Source organism: Muntiacus reevesi, chromosome 6 (genome assembly GCF_963930625.1).
Source record: "Muntiacus reevesi chromosome 6, mMunRee1.1, whole genome shotgun sequence".
NCBI classification, from domain to species: Eukaryota; Metazoa; Chordata; class Mammalia; order Artiodactyla; family Cervidae; genus Muntiacus; species Muntiacus reevesi.
Window position 1 is genome coordinate 21,249,187 of NC_089254.1, and position 23,747 is coordinate 21,272,933.

Sequence of the window (23,747 nt, forward strand, 5' to 3'; positions counted from 1 at the left end):
TTTCTGAAAGGGAATATTATTTTACAGGATTGGAACTTTGAGACAATCCTTAGACTCTGGTAATATGCCATCATTATACACATTTTTCATTATACCAGATTAATGGTAATGAAAATGTTGACACTTGTTAAAGCGGGGTAAGAACATCATCATTGGGGCAGGGGCCATGGAGAGAGGAACAGGAACTGTAACCCAGCAGGACCCATGGGGACTTTCTGACTTCAGGGGGCTCCCCACCCCGACTCTGCACCCCCGAGCCCCATGTCTTCCCACTGCCTCTTTGTAGAAAAGCCTTACCCTCCTAGGGAGATACCAGGTTGCAAAGAATAAATTTAATCAGAGAAGTGAGAAAATGCAGAAGTGAAGGAAAACAGTCAAGTTAGACAAAATAATAATTTAGCCATTAAATGAAGTCAAGGACCTTTAATTCCTCCTCAGGGGAACTAAATGATAATCTGAGCCATATCCTTTGAGCTGCTTTGCAGATGCTGAAATCCCCACCAGATGGAAGAAGTTAACAGCATGCTGCCCCAAAGCGCATAGACCCCAGACCTCTTGAAACCTGAAGGTTAATGATGTTGTCTCCTAGCGATCTCACCAGCAACCAATCAGAACTTTGTCCACGGGCTGATGACATACCTGGCAACTCTTCCTCACCCTGTCATTAAAAACCTCCCCCTGAAAGCCATTGTGGAATTCTGGCCTTTTGCACACTAGTTGCCTTGACTCAGTGGATGGTGCCCTGAAGTAAAAACTGCACTTTCCTTCACCACAAGCCAGTGTTAGAAGATTGGCTTTACTGTGCAGACCCAAGTTTGGTTCGGTAATATAACCACTGCAATGGAACTTTATGGTAGAGGAGAGAGGCCGGACTCAACTGTAAATACAACATGGGCAAGTGGGGAATTATAGCTAAAGGCAAATTACTTAGAATTGGATGGAAAATTACTCAGAAGCACCATCTGGGCCAAGGGGGCATTCTCACCAAAGGCAGGCACAGTAATCAAGTGTCACCTGATGGGTAGTGGCGGGGATGAGAAACCAGATTAGCTATATCATGATCAGATGTGGAGGTTGGGGAATCTGGCTAAATTGCCTTAACAGGATTCTTGCTGGAGCTGGACAGTGCAGAGACAAAGAAATACAAAAGTTGAGGCTTAGTTGGAGAAAAGTTCAGGGGAGCCTGAAGTTGGAAGAGGGAATTTTTGTCACTAAACTGTACCAAGACCACCGAATTGATTAATTTCTCCCAGGCAGGTGGGTGGCAATTGCAACGTGCACAACTCACCATAGTGAAGGTTCTGGAATAGGAAAAGGATTCAGGTTAAATATACGCTAAGTTTAAGTTTTCATCTGGCTGTAATCTTCCTTTGACTTGGGAAATTCTTGTTTAGGAATAAGAATCCAGTATGTCTTTTACATTGTAAAATATTGGCAAGGTACCTTAATTTTCCCCTCAAACTACCTGATACTTTTCACATAAATCAGTTAAAATTAATTAGCATTTACCAAGCACACTCTTTCAAGGCTTCAAACTGGGATAGCAATCCAAAAGCAAAAGTAGGGCTCTGACCTGGAAGAATGAGTGGCTTCATTAGTTGACTCTGTTCAGCTATTGCTCCCGCTGAAGCTGAACTTGCAAGGGAACATGCAGGAAATTGTGGGATTGACATAATAATTTAATTTGAGAAGGTAACTCTAAACCTCCCCTTTAAAGTCATCTTTTATCATTTCTTCCTCCTACAGGCAAAAGTAGCAAGTGTCTTTGGTGTCCCAAGAAGGGGAAAAATCCTACTGCAAACTTCCAAATAACTAAAACCAGAATAAAGTATATCAACGCACTCTCAAAGCCTCTCCAACTCTGATGTCCTTCTGACCTTTGACTGCTTCTACTTTAAAGGGCCCTTGAGATTACATTGGGCTCATCTGGATAATCCAGAATACTCTGTTTTGACATCAGCTGAGTAGCATTCTTGAGTCTTCCTGAGACCTTAATTTCCTCATTGTCCTGTAACGTATTCACAGGTTCCAAAGACGAGGGGGCCATTAGACTGCTTATCGTCTCCCCAGCTTTCTTTGGAGAAGAAGGCAGCTGTCCACTGCTCTCACTACTGGCAGAGGCATGCAGATCCCGTGCAGACTAACATCCATTTGTGAGCTGAAGTGTGCCATGTGTGTGCTCAGTCCTGTCAGACTCTTCAAAACCTCATGGACTGCAGCCCTCGGGGCTCGTCATGGGATTTCCCAGGCAAGAATACTGGAGCCTGTTGCCGTATCCTCCTCCAGGGGATCTTCGCAGCCCAGGGATGAACCTGAGTCCACTGTGTCTCCTGCACTGCAGCCGGATTCTTTACCACTATTGGTCACTAAATTCACTAAGTTGGAAATACTGTACTATTGCATATGGGAAAGTGACGGGATGAAAAGAACATTAGGATAAAGTTTAAGTTTACTCACCCAACGTTTATAAGGCATAATAAAATACTTCTGTGGTATTAATATGAATTTTATGATTTATTATAGACTTTTTCCTTCCTTTTTAATATTTTCTTCTGAAACAAGGAATACATTTTATAGTGACTGGGACTTCTTTTAGAGGCTGTTATTTATTCATTCAAATATTATTGGATATCTAATACAGGATAGTCCATGGGAATAGTTAATGATGAGAACCCACGGCTAGCTTTCAAATGACTCATAAGTTTAATGAGAAAATCTGATATGTAACTATTTAAAATACAGAGTGAATGAACTTTAGAATAGACGTCACAGTTTTAAAGGAGCACAAAAAAAACTCACCAGAATAACTCATTCTAATGCATTCAATTGGAGGGACTGATGTTGAAGCTGAAACTCCAATACTTTGGCCACCTGATGCGAAGAGCTGACTCACTTGAAAAGACCCTGATGCTGGGAAAGATTGAGGGCAGGAGGAGAAGGGGATGGCAGAGGATGAGATGGCTGGATGGCATCACTGGCTCGATGGATATGGGTTTGGGTGGACTCCAGGAGTTGGTGATGGACAGGGAGGCCTGGCGTGCTGCGGTTCATGGGGTCGCAAAGAGTCAGACACGACTGAGTGACTGAACTGAACTGAATGCATTCAAGATGAGGGTGGCTCCAGAAATCCTTCTGAATGGAGGTAAACAAACCCTTGAGGAAGGGAATGTGGCAGTGATTATAAAATCTTACAAACTGCATGGTCCTGCAAGAACATGGCATATTTGGTGAATGCAAATAGCTATAACTAAGTTTGTACATGGGGATAAGAGGGTAGAGGATACAGGAAAGGTTGACAAGGTTCAGCTTATGAAAGCCCTCTATGTATGAGAATTTTGAACTTTTATCATGTAAAAAACAGTGATCCAATAAGGAAAATCATCGATTTCCAGAAAAATACAATTGGCATTGAAGAGGAAGGACTGAAGTAGGGACAAAGAGGATTTTCCTGCTGCTACTACTACCAAAATTACTATTAAATTTCCATTAAAGCTGAACAATAATTTGCATGCTTGCCAATAGAAAGTAATTTTGAGTTACTTCAATTTAACCTCGAAATAACCCTGAAATGAATGTTGTGTTTATCTGTATTTTACAGGTAAGAAAACTGAGGCTTCGAGAGATTAATTTTCTCCTGAAACACATTCTGTAAAAAAAGCAGCTGGGATTACAGTTTACACCTCTGCGTCAAGAACCTTCTTACAGCTCCCAAAGGCAGAGTTATCTTGAAGTTCCCATGCTGGATCTTCCATTTAGCTCACTGGCATGGGCCCACTCCAAAGCTTGATGAATACAGGGAGGGAGCAGCAACCTGCTCAGTCATACGGTTGAGTCATAGAGCACTGTTTCACTCTGAGGACCAACTCACCCACCAGGATATCAGGCAACACCCCACATAGCGTAGGTGAGCTTGCATGCGTGGTCAGTCGCTCAGTCACGTCTGACTCTTTGCGACCCTATGGACTGTAGCCCGCCAGCCTCCTCTACCCATGGGATTTTCCAGACAAGAATACTGGAGTGGGTTTCCACTTCAATCTCTTCCAGAGTATCATACCAGTCCAGGGATTGAACCCAAGTCTCCAGCGGTTCCTGTGTTGGCAGGCAGATTCTTTATCACTGAGCCACTGAGGAAGCCCAGCCTAAGCATCCATAACTAATCTTGACCTCAAGTAAAAGGGACCCCAACAAACGCAGCTCTACTCCGAGGTCAGTGGCCATTTTCATCCTGGCATACTGGCCTCTGGGTCCTGTGAGGATGTGAATGAACTACACCATGACTAGTGGGGTTAAAGGGCCTGAATTCTCTGCAATACCAGGTGATATCAGGTATATGAGGAATGTAAAAACAAAACAAAAATGATACAAATGAACTTATTTACAAGATAGAAACAGTCACTGACTTAGAGAACAAATTTATGGTTCCCCGGGGGGAGGGTCAGGGGAAGGCATAGATTGGGAGTTCGGGATTGACATGTGCACACTGCTATATTGAAAATGGATAAAGAATAAGTACCTACTGTAAAGCACAGGGAACTCTGCTCAGCATCCTTTAATAATCTAATGGAAAAGAAATTTGAAAAAGAATTGAATCACTTTACACCTGAAAGTAACACAACAGTGTTAGTCAACCATATGCCAATATAAAATAAAAATTCAAAAATATTTAACCACAAAATTGTTATTTTGGAGGAATGATCACGGAATATAACCGACAGGAATTAGAAAGGCAAAATGAAATTTGAAATTATCAATTAAAAAACTTATTCAACCATTCTAGAGAAAAGACTGAGTTATCTATTTGCTCTTTAGAAAAATGTTACAAAACTGTTATCATTAACACATTCTACAATGAGTATTCTCTATTACTTTAGCTTTCTGTAAATTTTAGAGAGTTTAAAAAATTATATTATTAAGATACTTTTAATTAAAACTCTCTGAAAATGTAGGCTGGCCAGATATTGCCTGGAGGCTTTCAAGTCAGATTTGGTAATTGTATTTTTATTTTTCCTTGATTTTCCTTGATTCCAGGAAGCAAAATTAATGGATAGTCACTTATTCCTAATTTGGGGTTTTGCCTTTATTCTCTCTCCCTCCTGAATTACTTCCCTTCTTTCGTTTCTCCATGCCTTTTCCCTTTTCTTGCTTCTAATAATTTTTTTAAAGACCCACTATTCAAATGTCTAATTTATGAACTCCCTAAGCTTTTGATGAATTGAGGCAATGAAGTCCCAGGACCTCGTTTCTAACCCCATGCCCTCAACTCATCTTCTCTGACTCAAGGGCTCCTTCTTTCTCATTGTCTCTTCATGTAAAAGACAAGTTAGCCTGAAAAGCCATTTGCAGATTTATCTTCTCTAGAGGATTTTTTTAATTCCTTCAACCAAGTACTCTTTTCTCATTTGAATATGTATCACACTTTGCTTTAACTTGGTCCTTTCATGCATGTGTCCTCATTTGCTTCAGTCATGTCAGACTTCATGTCTGACTCTTTGTGACCCCATGAACCATGGCCCGCCAGGCTCCTCTGTCCATGGGATTCTCCAGGAAAGAATACTGGAACGGGTTGCCATGCCTTCCTCCAGGGGATCTTCCTGACCCAGGGACTGAACCTGTGTCTCCTGCTGTCTCCTGCAAAGCAGGTGGATTCTTTACCACTGAGCTACCAGGGAAGCCCAACTTGGTCCTTACCTTAGTCAATAATGAACTCTTCCAATAGATGGAAAGGCACTTAGAGATTTACATGATTAAAAAATTCTTTAATTTCCGCAGCTCCTTTGTAAAATATTGTGTACCTACTCCGTGCCCATGAGATATCTGGTGAAGTCCGTTACCCAACATAAAATCAGAAATCAGTTTCATCCAGAAAATTCAGTGTAAGCCCTTACAGAACCGCCGGTTCAGTCTTTCAGTTCTCTTGAGTCTATCAGTGGGTTTGCTGGCCTTCCTGGAATTTCTAAAATTGATGGAACATTGTTCTTAGCAGAATCCTGGGTCCAAGCAAAGCAGAAACGGTTCAGTTCTTGACGACACCAAATTCAGTCCCCCAATAATCAGACTCTTTCTCTCTGACAAAAGACAGGAGGCCTGCCTGGTACCCCCAGTGGACATCCACTGGGGTAGATTTTCAGCTGCTTGAAGAACTAATTTATGGACAAAAGTTGGGCAAAATGGTGGCAAAGAATGACACAACTGAGTGTTAACATTTTTATTTCAAAAGGCAGGATATTATATATAATAACACTTTCTGAGAAAATAAGATAGCATCATGAAATGAATTCCATGTTTTTAAACACAACAAGGATATAGACAATCCTTTAAATGTGAGTTTATTCAAACTTTATTTAAATAGAATGCACTTTCATTGAGAGACTTAAAGGGTAATTTCTGCATTTCCCCAAATAAACGCTCCTTTGCAAATTTTTGCTTGCTTATTTATTTATTTAAATTTTACATCCTCAACATATATTACAAGGGCTTACTATTTTCATTTAGAATACATGTACTATATTTGGATAGCTCTTTGGGCTAATATGTGCCCAAGAGAGGAACATTTTCCTTTTTCTAACCAATGAGAAACAAACTTCTGACACAAAAAGGAACGGGGCTGTTTGAAAGTTTTGTCTTATTCAAGTAGAATACAGTCTGAGATTCAAAACAGATTCTTCCTTGAAAAGCACAACTGTTTCCCATCCTCCTAAATAAGGAAAAAAGAACAAAATGTGAAAAAAAAATATATATGTCATTCAATAATTCTCACTGGAGTTAAATCTCCCCCTGCAGTAGAATACACTAAATATCTGAGTCTTTTGCTTTATTCTGGCTATAATCATATAAACTGTTTAAAAATAAAAACTCTTTTAAAATTCTATTTTCTTTACTTCCTACAAGATATATTTTCCTTCCACAATAAACTTAACAGCATCAGATATACATGGTATACACGCATAAGTAGAGGAATATATTTATGTCCTTTAAAATTCTCCATTCTACACAGACACCTCCTTTCCTGTTAGCAGCACAGATATCCAGTTTTATTCTGGAATTTCTATTTATCTACTCAGTGTATGGCAATACTCAGCAAAGTACATATCTCTTTTCCCACTTTCCTCTGAACCCAGAAATCCCAGTATAATATTTACTCAAGAGCTTCATCCACTTAAAAACTTTATACAACTACATCCACACATATATAAGAAAAGTTTCCACCTTACAAAGCTAACTGTATTTACTATTTCTATATACCATAGAGCTTTCAGTTTGGAATGTTTCTTAAAATATATATTCTTCACTTGAAACTGTCAGAAAATGGTGAGATTATCTTCTCTGATTTCAAAACTATCAAACTAGTTTTTAAAAATCACTTTTCAAACCCCTTGAACAGTGTTCTTGAAGGGCATGCTCATCAGAGTCTTTAGAAAGTGAGTTGGGGAGAAGAAAGTTTGATTCCTGTTTGAACGTTTATTATTGGTACCAATGAATCCCACTGACTGACTGAAGAGGTAACTACAATTATTACTAATTATAATTACATAGCTACACTGAAGGAAAGCTACATCCCATTATTTCAACTATTCAGGTCTTGGGCAGGTTGCTTGATTTCTCTCATCTCACTGTCTCTCAACAGCTCTTCAGCGCAGAGATTGTTAAAACGGATTCACAAACTGGTGCTGCCTTCAAACTATGAAAGGTAGCCAGGAAATAATTGTATGCTGTCCTGAACACAAAATAATTTGTGCCTTCAGAGTATGCTTCTGATACAAAACCTGCCGGCCCATTACAGAAAATTTTGTCAGTCTGTGTGAAAATATTTATTACCTGTAACCATAGATACACAAAAATCAATGTGTGTGTTATGTAACATTATGTCAGTAATGCATTTGTTACTGCTTTGAGATTTCTTTTGGTCTAGATGACAGTTCTGCCAAATAACTTTTATTATACTAGGGCAAGTGATTGCTGTGCTACATTTGCAACTATAATGATAATTTTCCTGAGAATGCTAAATAATGTCTTAATTTATTCAAAAGCTTTTATTTTTAAAGCAATTAAACTTTTGTTGATTTATATTTACCATCCCATGTTCCTGAAACACTAAAAGAAAATGCTTTAGACATAATCTTCCGGGATAGCACATTGCTTGAGAGTAGTTATTTGATATAACAACATTCAGTTGAGTCTTCCAATCAAAGAACAAAAATTATAGCAATTTAACTTGAAATCCATAAGTCCATGTACAGGATTATGTTCAAGAATCACTAAATGCTATCTGTAATTCAAAGATGAATGAATCAATAGAAAAACAGAACTGAAAATCATTAGTACTTTAATGCAGAATGGAGAGAGAAACTAATAAATCATGCATTTCAAGCACTTGTTTTCCTTATGGCATGTTTAAAAATATAAAACATGCAATGAGGAGATACAGCTCAATATGAATGAACAATACCAAAATTGCTCAGAACAAGCATTTAATTTTATATCATAGGTTTAAATGAAACACTTAAAAATACTATTCCATAATTTCTTCAAACAATCAGAGGATTCAGCCATGCCATGAAAAATTTTAATAACAATCTAGGGCATTATTTCCAAATAAATATTTGAAAAGTCATGGAGATGGGAGTGCAGTAGTTGAAAGGGAGGGTGCTAACTGCATGCATGATTGACTTCAAAGAGCTCAATATTATTACAGGGATCAATTTATACTTGAAAGGAAATGATACAATCATTTACTTTCTCAAGTGTACTTAGCTGACTCATTCAAAATTATAGACACCTATACTCACAAATGACCAAAAAAGCAAGAAATTAGCTATTGAGCTTTGATTCTGTTGCATGGCTTATTGTCTGTGAAAGGAGATTTTTAATGATAATTAATGGGTAATTCCCTCTCTTCCAGAGTTTTAGCCATCACAAAATTAATCACTGGAACCATAAATTTTCTACATGATGCTTAATTAATTATGCATAACCCATTTCTCTCAAGCATCTTTTTCTGAATCTTTGGTGGGAAATACAGTTAGGCACATAGTTTCAAACATCTATTTGGTTACTGTTGTGATTAAGAATTTTCTTCTAGATTCACACGCAGAAGGGAATAAGGCTTGCCATATTAACACACTTTACTGCCAAGTAACATGATTTCACTGATGTGTAGAATTAAAAACAAACCTAAACAAAATAAAACCACTTCCTACTTCTCAGCACAAGAAAACTTTACACCTGATATTTTATTAATAAATTCCACTCAGAAGCATCAAGAAGTCGAAGAAAAACTATTTAGGTACAGCAAATAGACAGCTATTTAATAAAACCTTTCAATTAAAAGTTGCTTCTCAAATCATAGGTCAAAGATCATTGATATGTTGTTACAGTCTAAAAGGGAAAAGTATAGCAATCTGCAATTATGATCACTGAAGCATTATTAAGCAGTGCTTATTAATAACTGGAATCACATTTTCTGTGATACTCCTTTTTTGTTGTTATTGTACAGATTTTTCTTACAGGTTAGTACATGGAAATTTGTGAAGGAATGGATAGGAGACATAAAAATCTATGCGAATGCATGCAACAAAAATATGCAGTATCACTTCATGTAAACTTCTGCTTTCTTCATGCAAAGATGCCTATAAAAACTGAGACAATAAATTTCCTATTAGCTGAATTTTACATTAACTCAGTCACAGAAACTGTCAAACCAATTCCATGATTTTACATGAGCAGGAGACTTGAAGTTGTTCAAAGATTTCCAGCATAAGTGCTCCATGGCCCAATCATGCTCATTACAGTGCCAACAATGGAACGATACAGGATTACTCCTTGCTTCGGTTTCTGGTTCTTTTGACGAGGGAGCAGAACAACCCGGTTTTGGGAGGAGGGCCCATCAGCATTGGGGCTTGGTTCTTGTGTATAATTTTTATCTAGGGAAAAAAAGAGAGAAAGAGGAGGGAGTAATCCCTTGGTACAATACGAATTTCTGGGAATCTCTGTTAAAGATAATCACATTGCCTGTGTTACTGAAACAGCACAAGCGTAAAATGTAGTTTTTGAGTTTCTATTATTGCAAAATATTTTTAAGGAAGATAGGGTATGCATTTAAACTATATACCAATGCTCAGGGTGCTAACAAGAAACCAAACTTAACTGAAATTACATTTTAAGTATCATACTACTTCTAACCTTGCTTGTATTAAACCCCCAAATTCCTCTTTCATGCCACATGATTATCTAGTATAATTTATTGACCACTAGTTATGTATTATTTATTTAAGACAGGAAAGGATGCACCATTATAGTACTCAGAATCTCAATTATAGCCCCACATCAAGATGTACTTGGTACCAAGGCAAGCCTTATTTACCCTGTTAATCAGATTGTTTATCTCTTTCAACACGAACTGCAAGCCTTAATTTCAAAACAATCATTAAGAATGAAAGTCAAAAGCTAACGTGCATAAAAGGTCAGAAATGATGAACTAGCTTTCTAATTTGTTAATTAATTGGTAATAGAATAGAATCAAATATTGAAAAGCCTGCTTAAAACATTCTGAGAGACTGTTCTAAAGCTCTTCTTTTTGATTTCTTTGAAATAAAACTACGAATCACCTTAAATGAGACAACCTTAAAGTAGATTATGTCTGTAATTTTCTCTAATTCAAGTCTAAATTAGAGAAGACATTTTATGAATATATGCTATGCTCAAAGCTAATTGAAAGCAATTATCAAAGTGGCATTTTGTCTGTGACTTTAAGATACATTGTAAGATAATAAATGATTCTCATTATGTAATAAAAAGGTCACATCATGCCTTTGGGCTAGTGACGCTAAGAGTTTTTCAAAAGCAATCTGAGACATTTTCTTTAGAGAACTGCGACTAATATAAGAACCATCGCTTATTAAATATCAGTTGTCACCTGCACAGCACTCACATCAGAGATGAGTATTTCTTTCAAAAAGAAACACCACCTCATTACAAGCTGCAAAAATATATCTCTTAAAGTGCATAGCTGACATTTTCAAGTTAAAATGAATATCCTTCACTTGTCATTCACTAATAGCAATGAAAAAAAAAAAGGATGTCACGTGGACTGGATCATTAAAATTGACACTGAGGCTTTTGGGAAATAGAGATCTTTCTAGACAGTCTAGAAAGACAGAAGTATGTCAAAAATCAGGATAAATGAGCAACTTTATTTAACTCTGTTGGAATCAGGTTATTCTGGGAAGATTCAGTGTTCTTTGTACTGTAAAAATAAATTGCACCTGTAAAAGGCCACCAGGCTAAACCAGCCTCAAACTCTCTGGATATCTGATTTCATTTGATTTTACCTTTGTTATCTTATTAACTGAGGGATCAATAGCCAGATACCTAAGATGTCAGAATGCACCTATCTATGTAGACTGAAGAAGATCTCAGTCAGACTTTCTCTCCTAATAATTCACATTTAGATTGCACTGTACCTCTTGCCATTGACTTTCATACTCCTCTAGAGTGTCTAATATACCATCACTCATTCATTTCATAAAATGTATTGAGCTCCTACTATGTTTCAGACACTGTACCAGGAGCCTTTAACAAACTGACAAAGCACAATCTCTACCCCAATAAATTCTAGTCAAGTAAGAAACAGAAATTTAAGAAGTATGTTCAATAGTGTTATAGATGCCAAAGTATGAGGCTAAGCAGAAAGGTACTATTTTTTAATGCTGAATATAACAATGAATCTTTTCATACAAAATGTCCTTTAAAAATATGTGAGGATGCAGTTAACACATGCTACTTATATAATAATCCTAGATTCAAACAGAATATAAGAAGCCATGGTAAGAAAGTAAAGATTTCTGATTCACGGTTATTGGACTAAATCCTTTAGAGGGTACATTACTGTTAGAGTCTTTTGGAAAACAATATCATTATTACCAAACTACTGTTGTTGCAGGAAAAGAAGTATATCATGCTAGTCACTTAAAAAAGATTAGCATCAATTTATGATAAAGTAGAACCAAAATATCACTACTTATTATGTATGAGAGGATTTTGTTTCATCATGGTTATCTTTCTATTAACAATCTCTTAAAAGAAATCACATGTCACTATTCCTTTGAAAAACAGCACAATATCTCACTAAGTGCTCTTGACACAGTAGGACCCTTAATCCATGCTACTGACTACTTTGAACTTCTAGTTCTAGTTTCTAAGCTGGATAGTGGCCAGTCTCATTTTTTTATTTTTTTCATTTATTTTTATTAGTTGGCGGCTAATTACTTTACAGTATTGTAGTGGCTTTTGTCATACATTGACATGAATCAGCCATGGTTTTACATGTGTTCCCCATCCCGATCCCCCCTCCCGCCTCCCTCTCCATCCCATCCCTCTGGGTCTTCCCAGTGCACCAGCCCTGAGCACTTGTCTCATGCATCCAGCCTGGGCTTTTAAAATCATCTATCCTCTGTTCTCTTAGTTGTTTAAGCACTTCTGTGGTCACACACAACTCTTTCCCATTATTTCTGTAAAAACTGAAATCTATGTCTTTTTGTCCATTCTTTATAAAAATGAGAAACAATGGCTGTTTTCCTCTCAGGGAGACACTATGGAAGAAAGCTGCACTCATGAGATGTCTATTATGTATCCAGGCTCTTTGCATACATTGCCTCATCAGATAATCATAGATCTTTGAATATCTGAGCAGAAGCAAACTCTACTCCATTGAGGATGAGAATAATACCAGTCCAGTACCAGGGGAACTGCTGGTTTTGTAAAGTCCAGGTGTAGGCTTCAGAAAGCTGTCGGGACTAAAGTGTTACTTATGTTCAGATGGTTCGTGTTGGGGGACCCTGGTTAAGGGTGTCTCAATAGGCACGCAATGACTCAGATACCTGTTCCAACTCCACACCCTTATATTTTTGTTACTATTTTTTAGAACCTGTTATCCATGAGGAAAACAATACTGAGAAAGGAGGAACATATCCCTCAAAGACATTAGAATAGATTAAATCTCCACAGTCTGAAAACATAAACCAAACGTTAGAATCTCTTTGAGTGCTTCCATGTTTTTGAGTTGGGTAGTTACTTCTTAGTTGTTTCTGAATACATTAATATTTATTGAGCACCAACTATGAACAAGGGAAGTTTGCAACTTGACTGTTTTGTTTGAAGGGAATCTGAGCTTATAACTGAGAGAGAACTGTAGGCAATCCTAAGCAATGGTGATGGGGCTCCTAGAAGCTGAAACGGCTGTATAAAGGTAGAAGTGTGAAATGTTAGTCGCTCAGTCATGTCTATTTGTGACCCCATGGACTGTAGCCTACCAGGTGTTTCTGTCCATGGAGTTCTCTAGGCAAGAATACTAGAGTGGGTATCCATTCCCTTCTCTAGGTGAAGGTAGAAGAGAACTGCTAAGATAAGTATTGTCAGAATTAGAATGATGTTTTGTATAATTTCTTCATTTCTACTTAGCTATCCCTTTAGAAAGCAACAGCATGAAAATCTCATGACTATTTCTACTTCCATCTTCCTATGTCAAATTAAGATTGAGCATCTCTAAAAATAGAAACATGAAAATAGCTGGTTTCAGTTTTATAAGTATTCAATATGAAATAAAAATGCACATATAGAAACCAGATGAAGGATTACAAGGCATGGTTTTCTTGTCTGTATAGAACTGTCAGGGTTATATAGTATGATAGGTGGCCCCACCTTATAATTGTAATATTAACAATAATAATGACAAGATTTGACTCTTAGTGTGTGCAAACTATTACGCTAAGTGCTTTACACATGATATTCAGATGTTACCTATCTCATCCTTCTCTTTAAGTTGTTCTTGACAAAAGTCTACTCTCATAAAAGTATTGTTATCAAAGTATATAGAATTGAAAACCTATGTCCTAAAAGGGACAGAGGAGAGGTTTATAGCTTACAGTACATGGTGAACAGTGTCTAGTTCACTAGCTATTTGTGTTCTCTCCAAAAACATTGTTTTGTTGCTGTTCAGTTCCTTAGTCATGTCTGATTCTTTGTGACCCCTTGGATTGTAGCACACATCCCTATAGTTCACTATCTCCCAGAGTTTACTAAAACTCATGTCCATTGTGTCAGTGATGCCATCCAACCATCTCATCCTCTGTTGCCCCCTTCTCCTTTTGCCCTCAATCTTTCCCAGCATCAGGGTCTTTTCCAAAGAGTCGGCTCTTCCCATCAGGTGACCAAAACACTGGAGCTTCAGCTTCTACATCTGTCTTTCCAATGAATATTCAGGATTGATTTCCTTTAGGATTGACTGGTTTGATCTTTTTGCTGTTCAAGGGATTCTTAAGAGTCTTCTCCAGCACCACAGTTCAAAAGCATCAATTTTTCAGTGCTCGGCCTTCTTTTTGGTTCAACTCTCACATCCATACATGACCACTGGGAAAACCATAGCTTTGACTATACAGATCTTAGTCAGCAATGTGATGTCTCTACTTTTTAATACCCTGTCTAGGGTAGTCATAGATTTTCTTCCAAGGAGCTAGTGTCTTTTAATTTCATGGTTGCAGTCACCATCTGCAGTGATGTTGGAGACCAAGAATATAAAGTCTGTCACTATTTCCATTGTTTCCCCATCTGTTTGCCATGATGTGATGGGACCGGATGCCATGATCTTCATTTTTTGAATGCTGAGTTTTAAGCCAGCATTTTCACTCTCCTCTTTCATCTTCATCAAGAGGCTCTTTAGTTCCTCTTCACTTTATGCCGTTAGGCTGGTGTCATCTGCATATCTGAGGTTAGTGATATTTCTCCTGGCCATCTTGATACTAGCTTATGCTTCATACAGCCCAGCATTTCACACGATGTACTCTGCATGGAAGTTAAATAAGCAGGGTGATAATATACAGCTTTGACATACTCCTTTCCCAGTTTGGAACCAGTTCATTGTTCCATGTCTCCTTTTAATGGTTGCTTCTTGACCTGCATACAGATTTCTCGGGAGGCAGGTAAGGTAGTCTGCTATTCCCTTCCCTTCAAGAATTTACAACAGTTTGTTGTGGTCCACACAGTCAAAGGCTTTAGTGTATTCAATGAAGCAGAAGTAGATGTGTTTCTGGAATTCCCTTGCTTTTTCCATGATTCAACGGATGTTGGCAATTTGATCTCTGGTTCCTTTGCCTTTTCTAAATCCAGCTTGTATATCTGGAATTTCTCATTCACATACTGCTGAAGTCTAGCTTGAAGGATTTTGAGCATTATCAAGTGAAATGTGAAACTGAGCATGTGGAATGAGTGCCACTGTGTGGCAGTTTGAACATTCTTTGGCATTTCCCTTCTTTGGGATTGGAATGAACACTGACCTCTTCCAGTCCTGTGGCCACTGCTGAGTTTTCCAAATTTAGCTGACGTTAGTTCAACTAAAACTGAGGAAGAGAGGAAAGTCTTCCTGGATTCATTCTCCAGGCATTATCTGGCCCAGCTCATTGGTATTTTCTTTCCTAGCTCCTTGTTTCAGCTTTGAATATTCCTACCCACTCTTTGTTGTGAAGAGTATTATTTTTCTTCCTCAGGTTACAGGAACACCATGCCTAACACCCAGTCTCTGTATGCCACATCCACCACACCAAGTGCTTATCAAAGCATCCTAATAAGAGAAGAATGAGGAGGGGTCTATTTTATCTTCAAGGAATTCTCATGCCTAATACCAAAAGAATACTTTTTTTCTTAACTTTACTTATATATTATCTAAATATACCCTCCCAACAGCCCTAAGGAGGTAGGTGTCAACATCCTTATTTTATATTACAGGACAAAAGCTTAGGTTCCGTAACCTGAAATGCCCCACTCAAGTCGGCCAATGCAAGAGCTGGGTTTGAAAGCACATTCTCGAATCTTCCAAGCACTCCTTATTGATCCCCACTTCTGTATCTCTGTGCCAAGCACTGCTCTTGAGAACCTTCCAGCAAACTTTGATCCCTGTCCGGTTCAGCTCAAATCACACATTATTTTGAAATTTCACAGCACAATGACATAAAGAAGATTCTAAATGCTCTCTGAAGCTGCTCTAATACTGTGGCCACTTGATGTGAAGGGCTGATTCATTGGAAAAGACTCTGATGCTAGGAACGATTGAAGGCAGAAGGAGAAGAGGGTGACAGAGGATGAGACAGTTGGATGGCATCACCAACTCAATGGACATGAGTCTGAGCAAACTCTGGGAGATAGTGAAGGAGAGGGAAGCCTGGCATGCTGCAGTCCATGGGGTTGCAAAGAGTCTGACACGACTTAGTGACCAAACAACAACAAATGCCCTCTGAGAGGAAAAACGGGTCACTCACAGAAACATGAAAATCAGCATGGCATCAGGCTTCTCAAAAACATTAATGGTAGAAGAAAACAGAGAAACACCTTCAAACCTCAGAGGAAAAGTTAATTCTATCTTAGATTTCTCTATGTGGTTGATGTATTGATTAAATGCAAGGGTACAATGAATATATTTTCAATCATAGAAAGATCTAGATAGCTTGCCCTTTATATGCCTTTTAAAACATATTGAGGGTGTTCTCCAGTGAAACAGATGTATGAGCTAAGAAAGAGATTAAAAAAACAAAGGCTCAAATGGACAACACCAAGCATTGGTGAGGGTGTGGAGCAACAAGAACTCCCATACATAGATACTGGGGGTGCAAAATGGTACTTTGGAAGACAGTTAGGAGGTTTCTTATACAACTAAATATACTCATCATATGATCCAGTGTTTGCACTCATGGAATTTATACAAAAAAGTTGGAAACTTACATCTACATAAAATCCTGTACACAAATGTTTACAACAGTTTTTTATATAATTGCCAAAACCTGGAAACAACCAAGAGTTCCTGCAGTAGGTGAATGGATAAATAAATTGTGGTACATCAATCAAGACAAAGGAATACTGTGTGTGCGTGCTAAGTTGCTTCAGTTGTGTTTGACTTTGTGCGACCCTATGAACTGTAGCCCACGAGGGTCCTCTGTACAAGGGATTCTCCAGGCAAGAATACTGGAGTGGGTTGCCATGCCCTCCTCCAGCGGATTTCCATGACCCAGGGATCGAATCCATGTCTCTTATGACTCCTGCACTGGCAGGCAGGTTCTTTATCACTAGCGCCACCTGGGAAGCCCAAAGTAATATTACTCAGTGCTAAAAAGCAATGAGCTATCTAGCCATGAACACACATGGAGAAAACTTAAATGCACACTATTAAGTGGATGAAATCAATCTGAGGAGGCTATATCCAGTAAAATTTCAATTATATGACACTCTGGAGAAGGCAAAACTGTGGAGACAGTGAAAAGATCAGTGGGCCAGGGGTTATGGGAGAGAGGGATGAATAAATGAAGCACAGAGAATTTTCGTGACAGTGACATTCCTTATAATGTTATAATAAGAGGTATATTATTATTATAAAGACCTTATACACTTGCCCAAGCCCATGGAATGAACAGCATCGAGTGGACCCAGCGCAAACTACGGACTCTGAGTGAACACAACGTGTCTATGGAGGTTTACCGACTCTATCAAAAGTACCATTTGTGGGGGTAATTCTGTCGGTGGAGGCCATGCGTGTGTATGGGGTGAGAGCTAGATGGGAAATCTAGGTACCTTCCCCTTAGTTTTACTGTGAACCTCAAAATGCTCTAAAATACAAGTTTATTAAAAACAACAATGGCAACAAAAAGAGGATCCAACTGAGACCCTGATCTGCAAGAAACCCAGGAAGAAACCTGCAGGGAAGTGCTTCTGCCATATAAGGAAGGGAGTGGGGATAATCGATTAATTGTTATGGCACAGTGTTTAAGAAATGAGAATTATTATAATGATGGCTTTACAAAGAAAGGAACAGAGATGATAAAAGCTCTGTAGGAAAGAAAATGCAATTGTGTGTCAGTGCTTGGTTCTATAGTTGATGACATTTTCATAATCTCAATCATTCTATGTTTTATATGGTTTCAAATATTCTTTTTTCAGAAGCAGAATAGAATACTGGTTAAAAAATCAGACTGACAGGATCCCCACTTCCTATCTGGAGACTCTGGGCAAATGACTAATTTGTTTTCCTTGTCTATACCATAGAGACTTTAAGATAGTGCCTGTTTCATTGGTTGCTTGTAAGGACTAAATGAATCAAAGCATGCAAAATGCTTAGAATTAAGTTACCTGGCACATAAAAATCACTCAGCAGATATTAACTATTAGTAAGATTTAAATGGAGTGATGTTACAAAACACTTTTGTAAAGCATAAAATAAGCAGAATATACCTAAAACTCTTAAGTAAACAAACAAACAACCCCCCCACTCCCACAAAACTATAGCAAAGCAGATTGTCTGAGTAAAAAAGTGTTAATCACTCAGTCATGTCTAACTCTTTGTTACCCCATGAACTGCAGCCTGCCAGGCTCCTCTGTTCATTCGATTTTCCAGGCAAGAATACTGGAGTGGGTTGCCATGTCCTTCTCTAGGGCATCTTCCCAACAGAGGGATCGAACCCTGGTCTCCTGCACTGTAGGCAGATTTACTGTCTGAGCCACTGGGGAAACCTCAGATTGTTTATTGACATTCAATAAAAATCAGACGAGACAGTCAAAGAATCAAAGAATGGATCTGGTGACCCAAATGATGGGACAGAAGCTAGTCATTTTTCTTGAAATTCCATACATTTTGTTCTTTTCAATGCATACATATAATTTTGGTACATGTGTTTAACAATAAAAATCCTTCGGCAAGAAACTGTTCTCTCTAGTGTTTTGGTTCTCCAAATGTGGTCCACAAACCAGGAATACTGACAGCATCGTGAGAAATGCAGTCCTTAGAAAGCATCACTATGAACAAAGCTAGTAGAGGTGATGGAATTCCAATTGAGCTATTTCAAATCCTGAAAGATGATGCTGTGAAAGTACTGCACTCCATATGCCAACAAATTTGGAAAACTCAGCAGTGGCCACAGGACTGGAAAAGGTCCGTTTTCATTCCAATCCCTAAGAAAGGCAATCCCAAAGAATGCTCAAACTACCACACAATTGCACTCATCTCACACGCTAGTAAAGTAATGCTCAAAATTCTCCAAGCCAGGTTTCAGCAATACGTGAACCGAGAACTTCCAGATGTTCAAGCTGGTTTTAGAAAAGCCAGAAGAACCAGAGATCAAATTGCCAACATCTGCTGGATCATCAAAAAAGCAAGAAAGTTCCAGAAAAACATCTATTTTTGCTTTATTGACTATGCCAAAGCCTTCGACTGTGTGGATCACAATAAACTGTGGAAAATTCTGAAAGAGATGGGAATACCAGACCACTTGACCTGCCTCTTGAGAAACCTGTATGCAGGTCAGGAAGCAACAGTTAGAACTGGACATGGAACAACAGACTGGTTCTGAATAGGAAAACGAGTACGTCAAGGCTGTATATTGTCACCCTGCTTATTTAACTTATATGCAGAGTACATCATGAGAAACGCTGGGCTGGAAGAAGCACAAACTGGAATCAAAATTGCTGGGAGAAATACCAATAACCTCAGATATGCAGATGACACCACCCTTATGGCAGAGAGTGAAGAGGAACTGAAAAGCCTCTTGATGAAAGTGAAAGAGGAGAGTGAAACAGTTGGCTTAAAGCTTAACATTCAGAAAACTAAAATCATGGCATCTGGTCCCATCACTTCATGGGAAATAGATGGGGAAACAGTGGAAACAGTGTCAGATTTTTTTTTTTGGGGGGGCTCCAAAATCACTGCGGATGGTGACTGCAGCCATGAAATTAAAAGATGCTTACTCCTTGGAAGGAAAGGTATGACCAACCTAGATAGCATATTAAAAAGCAGAGACATTACTTTGCCAACAGAGGTCCGTCTGGTCAAGGCTGTGGTTTTTCCAGTGGTCATGTGTGGATGTGAGAGTTGGACTGTGAAGAAAGCTGAGTGCCGAAAAATTGATGCTTTTGAACTGCGGTGTTGGAGAAGATTCTTGAGAGTCCCTTGGACTGCAAGGAGATCCAACCAGTCCATCCTAAAGGAGATCAGTCCTGGGTGTTCATTGGAAGAACTGATGCTGAAGCTGAAACTCCAATATTTTGGCCACCTCATGCGAAGAGTTGACTTATTATAAAAGACCCTGATGCTGGGAGGGATTGGGGGCAGGAGGAGAAGGGGACGACAGAGGATGAGATGGCTGGATGGCATCACCGACTCAAAGGGCATGAGTTTGAGTAATCTCCGGGAGTTGATGATGGACAAGGAGGCCTGGCGTGCTGCGATTCATGGGGTCGCAAAGAGTCAGACATGACTGAGCGACTGAACTGAACTGAACTGAGTCCCACTCCAAGCATGAATCAGATTCCACTTTATAATAAGATTCCCATGTAATTCACACATACATTCACCTTTGAGAAGCCTTGGTCTGTTTGTCACTTGCTTCTCTTTCTAAAGGGGTAAGAGCAGTAGGAATCTGCTGACTGACTGAAAAAATGAATGACCAGCACCTCTTACATTCATCCCCTAAACATTTGCTGAAAGCTAATATCACAGAGTCAACAATGGAAACATAAGTAGCAGTAGGATGTGCACACACTGTGCTATGGAGATATTCTCAGAGTGCAATGGGAGCATGAAATAATGTCCTTCAGGTCATGGGTGAAGGACAGGACATAAACTGAGTCTGAGCAGTGACACTCTGAAGCATAGCTTAAAGGCTGCATGTCATACCAGAAACAGAAGATCAGATGGGAGGTGAATAAAATAATCTAGAAAAGGAGTAAAATGGATTTTACTTGCAGCATTGGCAATGGAAACAGAACAGAGGGCAGATCTGAGAAATACCAAGGAGGCACGTTGCAGGGTATAATGGATGCAGGGAGTAATCAAAAAGAGAAAGATTCTAGTATGACTTTCATGCTTTTAGCTTTGCTTGTTGTGTGTCTGGTGATGCTTCTTTATAGAAAGAGATGTATTTTTTGGCATGAGTGAGAGCCAGTAAGTTGGTGACCTCCTATAGAGTGTGATATTCTAGAGGAGACGCTCAGAGTTTGGGATATATAGGCCTGGTGTTCAGAAGGGAGAATGGGTCTCGAGACAGATTTGGTTGTAATGATGGTGTAAATAACATTATCCACTGGAAAGAGATGACTAAAGGACAGATGTGTGTATGAAATGCAAATATCAGACATTATATTGCATAATGGAGGAACATGGACATATGACAGTTAAGCAGGAAATGATATACTATGAAATAATATGAGGACAAGTAACCAGGGAGTTAGGAGAAAAAACTAGAATTTCAATGTGGCCTACTCGTTTTCTATTAATGAAGGTGAGACATTCAAATTACATGTATCTAGGCTAGGCATGCCTCCATTTTCACAACGATTTGCATGTAAGTTAAGTAAACTATTAAATTGTTAATACTAATTCTAAATCTAGAAATCATATTTGAGAGTTATATAACTGTAGGATGCTTATGCAATTTAGGGGTTGGCAAATATTTTCTGTAAAGGGCTAGATGGTAAACACTTTAGGCTTTGTGGCCTATGAAGTCTCTGTAACAACTCAACTCTGCTACTGTGCACAAAAGCAGCCACAGATTAAGTGTAAACAAATGGATGTGACTATGTTCTAGTCAAACTTTATGCATGAAAACTAAAATCTGCATTTCATATACTTTTAACATTATGAACTATTATTATTCTTTTGGATTTTTCAACCATTCAAAAATATAAAAAAATATTCTTAACCCTCTGACTATGCAAAAACAGGTGACTATGTAGATCTTGCCCAAAGATTAAACTTGCTGACCCCTGATGCAATTACAGTCAAATAATGGACATTAATTTACAATTATGACTTTAATGGGTCAATATCTAAAAGACTGCTTGACAGGTGGCTCAAAGAATCCAGCTGCCAATGCAAGAGACACGGGCTCAATCCCTGGGTCAGGAAGATCCCCTGGAGAAAGAAATTGTAACCCACTCCAGTATTCTTACCTGGGAAATTCTATGGACAGAGAAACCTGGCGGGCTACAGTCCACGGGGTCACAGTCAGACACTACTTAGCGACTAAAGAACAACAAGTTAAAAGATGAATAAAAGTGGAAATAGTCTCATATGGCATCTCTTTGCTATACTTGAGTGCCACAATTCAGAATTTATTCTGTGAAAATTCTGAATGAGAATGTATACTAGCTTTCCCAATTTTAGTAACAGATCAACTGATCAAATTTGGCTTCAATGTTTAATCTCTTTATTGCTTTGCACCAGGGTGGGCTTAATAATATTATGCTTCTTAGAAAGTATCTTAGAAGGTAGGATTCTCCTTTTTAAATATCCCCCCTTCATTTAGCCAAAATTTTCTTTTCCTGATTCATCTCCTTAAGAATTTATTATCACTGGATTTATTCAGCTACCTTAAAAATGAAAGGGGTTTTCAGAGCAAAATAAATGCCATAAAATATCTGCAGAGAGTGCTTAATTTAGCAATTATCTGGAACATTAAAAGTTACCTAGCTTGATTCTGGAATAAGAGTGTCTCTTTCCAATAATGGAAACCATTTTGAATTCATGCATGTAGCTGAGCCATATGACAGTGGGAATAAAGAGCATGCTAAATTTTTCAGGTCCATAACTGCCAAAAAGCAAAGCAATGAAACATAACAATTTTCTAAAATCCCTGTGCCAGCTTCTTTATGATTCCAGCCATTATTTTCTGGAATGATAGTAATTTCCAAGTTTAATGTCAAAGTCTTTGATCTAACATCAAGCTCAAAGAAATCACTGTGGAGATTTACAATAAAATCTCTGAAACAATGGGTTTGAGAGGTTTACTTGCTGATTAAATTCACAGGAATTTTAAATAGGTATGGCAATAAGAAAAGAGAACCTTTCTCCTGAAAGTGATGGGCTATTTGTCCACATAGCAGAGGAAATATTCATACCTGGGTTTGAAATCTCTTTTAAGGTATAAATTTGGTTTTCATTTTATTTCATCATTATAAGCTGGTAGCCAGGAAGGTCAATGACAATTTTAAAAAATGTTTTTATAATTTTCATGTCTTTGCAGAAAAATGATATCACAACTTAACCTAGAAACTATTTTTCTCTTTCAAGGGTCTCTCCAAATATTTAATCATGTGGGAAAAAAGCAAAAATTTTTTTAAAATAACAAAACAATAAAAAATTTCTCCTTGACTGCAACTGGAGAATATTAACAATATTCACAATTTGTGATTCTACTTTTCATGAATAATATTTTATATATCCTCTTTTATGTGGTCTTTTCACATAGCAAATTGTCACATGGATAAAGCAATGTACAGGCATACCTCCTTTCACTGCACTTCATTTTATTGTGCTTTGCAGATATTAGGCATATTTTTTTATACAAAGTGAAAACTTGTGACAACCCCACATCAAGCAAGTCTATGCACACAATTCACACAATCTTCCCAACAGTCTTCATTCATTTCATGTATCTGTGTCACATTTTGGCAACTATCACAATGTTTCCAACTTTCTCATTATTATTCTATTTGTTGTGACGATCTGTGCTAGGTAATCTCTGACGTTATTCTAATTGTTGTAGGGCACCATGAACTGTACCCATATAAGATGGCAAACAATAGATAAATTTTCTGTGTTTTAACTGCTCCAGTGACTGGCCATTCCCCCATCTCTCTCCCACTTTTCAGGCATCCCTATTCCCTGAGCACTACAATACTGAAATTTGGCCAAATAATAACCCTAAATGGCCTCAAAATGC

The 23,747-nt window shown here is 38.2% G+C and overlaps 1 protein-coding gene across 2 annotated transcripts in view; it reads right to left on the reverse strand.

The window, feature by feature from the left end:
* Positions 1-6,261: 6,261 nt before the first annotated feature.
* The window catches only part of DGKB (diacylglycerol kinase beta), an 804,553-nt gene continuing 787,067 nt past the window's right edge, over positions 6,262-23,747 (reverse strand). For both annotated transcript variants that reach the window (XM_065939288.1, XM_065939287.1), the window contains one exon: positions 6,262-9,920. In XM_065939288.1, coding sequence (XP_065795360.1) covers positions 9,813-9,920 — 108 coding nt within the window. In that variant the 3' untranslated portion in view covers positions 6,262-9,812. The remainder of the gene's footprint in view (positions 9,921-23,747) is intronic.